Raw genomic sequence first — 6,594 nt, forward strand, 5'->3', positions numbered from 1 at the left:
TGGAGAACTATGAAATTGAGGTTGATTCCCTACGATACATAATATACATTAGACTTTCTGATGGGATACATTTATACAGGCTTATTGCATATTGCATTTCTTCATTTACAGTCAAAATGGTTTCAAAAGATTGAGCATGGATGGTTAATCTGGCTATGTTGCCGAGAGACCTACTTAGTAAATTCTGGTTTTTTAATGGTTAATACTGATGTGTTGTCTCTCCGAGCTAATCAAACTTGGTACAAATGTATGTCGTAAACCTTTGAGCTTGATAGGTTGAAAACATTCTCTTCTTGATTGAATAGATGTATAACTTTTGAATTTAGTGTTAGTACTTTACTTTGAACATACTCCAATGTTTTTAAATAGAGCCTTAATCCACGTGAGGGTCTCGGATGAGATGGCAGTGGATTGGACTTTTGAAAATTAGTTCAAAATACAAAGGAGATGCTGTCCGATTTTTTCAGGAATTAAAAGATGAAAACATTATCGCAAATTAAGGACTCATTCTTTAAACTTAACATTTGATCTATGTTATGGTGTTAGCTTTTGTTGTAATTTTTGACACCAATAACAAGGGGAGGGAGTAATGGCAGTTCTGACAGGTTTGTGTTTCTTGGATGGTGAAAGGTAAGAGATTCTTTCCTTGGGATTACAACGAAAACTGCAGCAGTAAACGAAAGATCGTCCAATGTACCAGCTGGATCCTTCTACATGTAGTTGTAGTGGAAGCTCATCCCAAAGGATGGGTACATAAGATACAACATCAAGATATTATATTGCAGTGATCAAAGATCAAATTTTTGATCTAAATGATTGTATTATCCATTAGATACAGAATGTTGTATTGGTGTATATGGAATGATAATTGAGGTTTATGACATCTTGTTTTAAAATATTGTTATTTAATAAATTATTTAATACAATTTTCTAAGTATGGTTCAATTATGAGGGGATTTTTCATACTTAAACACACACACACACACACACACACACACACACACACACACACACACACATCACTATCTGTTTTTAGCTAATTTAAACCCTGTTTACACACACATACTACACTATCTCTTGGCAACCTATTGGAATTGTGAACGTCCCTTAGCCTAATTCAGTCTTTGACTACTGCCAGTTTTGTGGTAGAAACCACTTCTCTCATCAACCAAGTCTTTTTTACCGAGTTTTTGGGTGGGAGCTAATCCCTATGGATTGGATATTGGATTTGTCTCACAATGTTGGGGAACTACCTGGCCTTTGATGTCTATAGGACCCCCCTCTCTTGAACTTGTGGGAATGTAACCCTTGGTGGTCGTTTGCGATATGATAGGCTTTGTCATGATTTGAGTACACCACATTTAACTTGTTATTACCCCCCAAGCGGGTTGGGTAATTTACTGTTTTACTATGCCTTTCATTAGAAGTTCCTTCCACTCTCCCTCTCTCCCCTCGCCTCATACCCACTACAGGCAGATTAAATTTCGCGTATGATTCTGCTGCGCTACTGTATGTAATTTTCCTTATCCATCTCTCTTTTTCCTACCTATGCCTTTACTTTCTACCCATTACAAGTGGGTGGTGTAACTACCTGTCTCGAACCTTGGACCATTTAATTAGAGTATGCACATCGTGGGGAGCACTTCACTCGATGTAAACAACTTGCTCAATCTCTAGGAGGTGATATAAATGAAGGTGAGGGTTGCTTTGGCACCTCACTTAGCCATAACTGCGTTGTGTGGGTTTGGGAAAGATAGGTTGACGGCATTCTTTCTCTATCGTGCGCTTTGTCTGGTGGATTGTTTTACTTACCTGCATGGAGTTGGTCGAACAAGATGTGGCCTCTTATGTTGATTCCTGAACATGTTTTGGTTTTTTAAAGGAAACACACTGGGTTACCATTGCCTAAAGAGTTCAATTTTATGATATTTATTGGTAATTACTTTGCTGACTGACTGTGGATGAAACCGTTCTCCTTAAAGGTTTTGATTTTTGCCTCCAAGGCTAACTGCTAGTTAGAAAACATGTTGATTAATCTATTTAAAATAAAAATAAAAATAAAAATAAAGAGGGTTGCTTTGACTGACTACCGGTTGTTTTCGATTACTGGCTATGTTTGATTATTAATAGGTAATTCACTACATCTGGTCAGGGTGATTGAATTAAGCATGATATTGATTGAGCAAGTTGTAGAGCTCCTTCTTGTATGGTTATAAAAAGTACTTTTGGAACTACTATTTTGATTGACAATTGTGATGATCATATTCCACTAATTTAGGTGGTAAATTAATTTGCACTGCTTCTGTTTGAAAAAATATATACCTACTAAAGTCCAAGGAGTTTTGTTCAAGGGTTGATTGGCCATCAACTTTGGGGTCAATCTATTACTAGCTTTAGAATGTGCAGACCGTTTAAATCTAACCACTCATGTATGCTTTTTAAAAGCATGCTCTCATGGTTTAGCCGATTCTAGTTAAATTTTACTAACTTTGGCTCTTCTTAATTTTTTCAATCTATATATGGGGGCAACTTGACTCATGCTCTGTTTAAAATCTGAAAAGTGTCCTTAGTTGAAGGTTTTGTCATGGTAGTTATTAAGCAACATTTTTTAGCATCAATAAACTATGAGAATAATGTATAGCTATATTTTATTATTCCATGAATAAAGGAATTCAAAATAGCAATATTATCCTCCCAAACATTTTTGTACATCAATAAGGTATAAGAACAATGTATGAGTATATTTAAATATCCTCTCTCTCTCTCTCTCTCTCTCTCTCTCTCTCTGTCTCTCTCTCTCTCTGTCTCTCTCTCAAGGGCACCCAAGCACTCTAGTTCAGATTTACCATTACTCAAGAGGGATATGGTTCACATATTGCTTTCCAATCTTTTTTCTTTTTTTTTTTTTTGTGGGGGGGGGGGGGGGCGGGGGGGAGAGAGAGAGAGAGAGAGAGAGAGAGAGAGAGAGAGAGAGAGAATCACAACAAAAATAGCAAAGAAAGCATTGATTGACTTGCCATGATCCACACCCAAATCTTCAAATCACTACAAATCTTTCATTGAAATTTGAGCAATCTATGGGCAATATGGTCCACAAACCCCAATGGGGGTCATGCTCTTCAAGTATTATTCCATAACATTTGCTACATGCATGGACTGCCGATCCCAATATGGAGAAGTGAGCCAGAGCATGAGCATGTAGCGTATTCCTCCTAGTTCCAACATGTTCAAGGAGCACAGAAACAGTATCGGGTTGGAGGCCGAAGTAATAATTGGGGTCGAAGAGCATACCAAGATTGAGTGGGTCGTAACACCCCAAACCCCATATGACACCTGCTCATCAATGTTGGTGAAAAACCAAAGTTTAGTATCAAGAAACCGAGATTGAAGAAGCTAGATTCTAAAGGCATAATACACTGAGGTTTATGCAATTTCCCACCAACATGCCCACTTCTCGGATTATGACAACATCTTGAGCTTTTAATATAGCTCGTGATGTTCAATTGCACTATTGGGGGGGAAGGGCATGTTAACATACCTTGGAGAGAGGGATCATCGGGTGGACAAATGGCTGGCCAGATTAACTCGTCTGGGGCACGTGTCGCTCCGGGCGGCTCCAATCCGGCTTCTAGCAGCTTTTGGCAATGCCAACAATATGATATTTGCTGGACCTGCTGGTCAGGATCATATGCATGAGAAGGCGGCGCCGCCGGCGGCCCTAGTATGGCATGCCTAATCACCACGATGTTTGAATCGCACAAGGACGTTCTTTGCAAGCCTCTGTAGACCCAGTCATTCAAGCGTGGTAAGCTAGAGCCTGCGGGTGTTCTGAAGTGCAGGGCATCCAGCGTTCGAAGTGGCAGATGCCCTAGAAAATATCCAGCAAAGCACTTGTGTGTACTCACATCAGTAGTGCCTAATCCTTCAAGTATAGTATTTGTAGCGATTAAGTGTCTCACATGCGCGCACCGTTTTCGCCAAGCGCCTTCCGGCCTGGGGAGTAAACGATGCACAGTATGGCGCCGATCATCCATAGCTAATGCAGCTATGAGTGTGTTGGGTTCCCAATGAACTTCTTCAGTTTCGGCCAAGACCCCTGCATTGCGTAAGCTGGCTGTAAGATCAGCCAACATTTGCGCATCTCCCCAATGCTTGACCGCATCCAGAAACACCTTGGGAGACGAAAGAAGGATAGCAGCCACCACCTTATCGTCCCAGGCATAGCATGGTGCCTCTGCCGCTTTGCTGTGAACTAGTGTTGTTAGGGCCTCCCGACGGGCTGTAAGAAACTGGCCATTGGAGATCGACCGCTTCTCACCTTGCACATATATTCTTGAGTTTCTGCTCATATTGCTTAATGCCCAATACAGCTGCACGATGGCAAATAAACTCCGAGACACATAGCGGTAGTCGGAGTGAAGATCGAACGTGTCATTAGAATTATACTGGGCCAATGTTGGCACATCAACTTTGTCCTCCCAATCGGGCTCTGTTATGGGGTAAAACAAGCCCCCACAAGGCTTACACTGCTTAGTCTCGTACTGGGGGCCGCCCAAGTCGGACCAGGCAGTCCGCTGTGAGGCCAAATGCTTGGGGGTTTGCAACTTGCAGAAGAGGTGGCGTAGTTCATTCATGCAAGATGCAATCTCCTTTAGGGCTGGGAGATCTTCTTGGCCTGCATTGAGAGATTGCCAGTTTGAGCATGATACATGTACCCAGCCTATCATGATGGAGGCGTCGTCTCTGACATGTGTTGAGGGCAAGAAATTCTCAGGCATCAGCAGCTTGAGCAGATTCTGATCATTCTTGAACAGTGCGCCAAACATGGCAAAAGTGCATGTCAAGAGTGCTGCGAGGGCTACATATGTGGTCTCAGAAGTGAAGAGACCGAAACCAGAGGCCCCTAACGCGTGCTCCACCCTGGGCCATGTGCGTAGCGAGGCTATGGGCAGCACAAAATCCTGTTCTAATGCCCATCGCAATGTGTATGATGCGCGGCAACAGGTGCACTGCTTGGCATGTTGTACAAAACTGCCAAAAAATCTATCAGCTTCATCTGAGCCCCATAAAGTGTTACCCACTGATGCCACAAATGCCTGCTGTTCTGATAGCCTCGGAAGCAGCACGATGACCGGATTGAATAGGAACTGCATGGTGGCTGCAGCCCCCCACCATTTCTGGCTGTCCTTATATTGCCTGGATGCAAGCTTGTCGAACCACACGGCCTTCTCTGTGATAATCTCCATTTCAGCCAAAGCAGTCAACACTGAGTCTACCTCTGATGTCCAGGTAGCCGGAGGTTCTTTTCTGCCAGCTACCTGCACATAAGACACCACAGCATACCTCTCGGTATCTGTAGTTTGTAGTGCGGCGGCGGCGGCGGTGCTGGAGTAGAGCGCAAGCCAAATTTGATCCAAAGCATCTTTTGTCGGTGCAGAGAGTGGAGCATATCCAAGCTGACGCAATGAATGCCTGTATGTTGGGGCATCCATCCCCAGAACATTGTCCGCTTCTTTTTGCGTCAACCAAGACGGGTTGGGCGTGAAATGCTCACTCAACCAACTCCCTTCTGGCCACAGCTTACCTAATGCCACGTGATTAACCTTGCGGGCAAGCCGTCTATACATGGTTTCCACATGTTCTGAATACTTCCATTGGCCCGGCCGTGAGAAATACATGGAATGTAAGCGATGTAGCTGTCGGGCCAGAGTCATGTCATCTGTGTGCTCTCTGAACTGCTGGACATATTCCAGTATTCCTTTGATGATATCTATCCCAGATATCCCAACCTTCTCAAAACCATCTGCAAGAGCTGACTTCAATGCTTCCTGGATGGACTGAAGGCTTAATGCCTCATCGTCTCCTTCGGTGCCACCATTAACTGCAGCCTCTTCTTGGATGGCGCCCTCATCATCTGCATTGGCAATAACAGCCCCTCCTTGAGCACCAGCAGCCTGCACCCACAATATAACGCGGTTGGTCAGTCGCCAGACCAACTGTCGTAGCCAATTGATGAGTCGTGAAACTGATCTGATCATGCTGCTTGCTCAAAAATGTACATGATCAGCCTTGCTCAAAATATATAGAGATATCAACCTGCACTTTGAAAATGCGCATCAGAGATTGGCGCTGTATGTGTTGCTTGCACGCTGAAATGAACGGGTCAGATCAGCTCTGTGCAGTATGCGATGATCCCATTGCTTGCAGCAGCATGCCAAAATGAACCCTTCCTTCTACTGCAGGATGAGACACACGAAAGGCACCTTACAAATGCGCATCAATTATGCACCCTTTGAAAGACATTTTAAAAATACGCATAAGAGGGATGCAAGCTGCAATGAAAGGTATTTGAAAAATGCCCATCAAAGCCCAATGGAACAAAGTTATAGGGCAATTGAAGAGAACGAGTGACACTAGGAGAGACAGAGATTACGCAACATGTTCTTGGACATGAGAAAGATATGGTGAGAAGGGATCTTTCGGATTTCCATGTAGAGAAATTTAAGATTTTAGATATATATATATATCTATACTATGTATAGCTCGCGCAATCCGCGGTAGACGGGTACTCTTACATGTATAGGTGTGTGTTTA

At 43.0% G+C, this 6,594-nt stretch overlaps 1 protein-coding gene across 1 annotated transcript; it reads right to left on the reverse strand.

The window, feature by feature from the left end:
• Positions 1-2,999: 2,999 nt before the first annotated feature.
• On the reverse strand, positions 3,000-6,364 carry LOC147437357 (uncharacterized). Its single transcript, XM_086486907.1, has 2 exons — positions 3,539-6,364; positions 3,000-3,333 (listed from the first exon to the last, which is right to left on the reverse strand). Exons 1-2 carry the CDS (start codon positions 6,036-6,038, stop codon positions 3,038-3,040), a joined length of 2,796 nt encoding a protein of 931 aa, XP_086343033.1. The 5' UTR covers positions 6,039-6,364; the 3' UTR covers positions 3,000-3,037.
• Between the last annotated feature and the right edge of the window lie 230 nt (positions 6,365-6,594).

The sequence above is a fragment of the Adiantum capillus-veneris genome, chromosome 17 (genome assembly GCF_014529385.1).
Source record: "Adiantum capillus-veneris isolate H3 chromosome 17, ASM1452938v2, whole genome shotgun sequence".
NCBI lineage: Eukaryota > Viridiplantae > Streptophyta > Polypodiopsida > Polypodiales > Pteridaceae > Adiantum > Adiantum capillus-veneris.

Coding starts and splice junctions, on each gene's coding strand:
- LOC147437357 (XM_086486907.1), bottom strand. CDS start 6,038: ATGATCAGATCAGTTTCACGACTCATCAATTGGCTACGACAGTTGGTC. Junction 3,334..3,538: donor CGATGATCCCTCTCTCCAAG/GTATGTTAACAT, acceptor ATTGATGAGCAG/GTGTCATATGGGGTTTGGGG.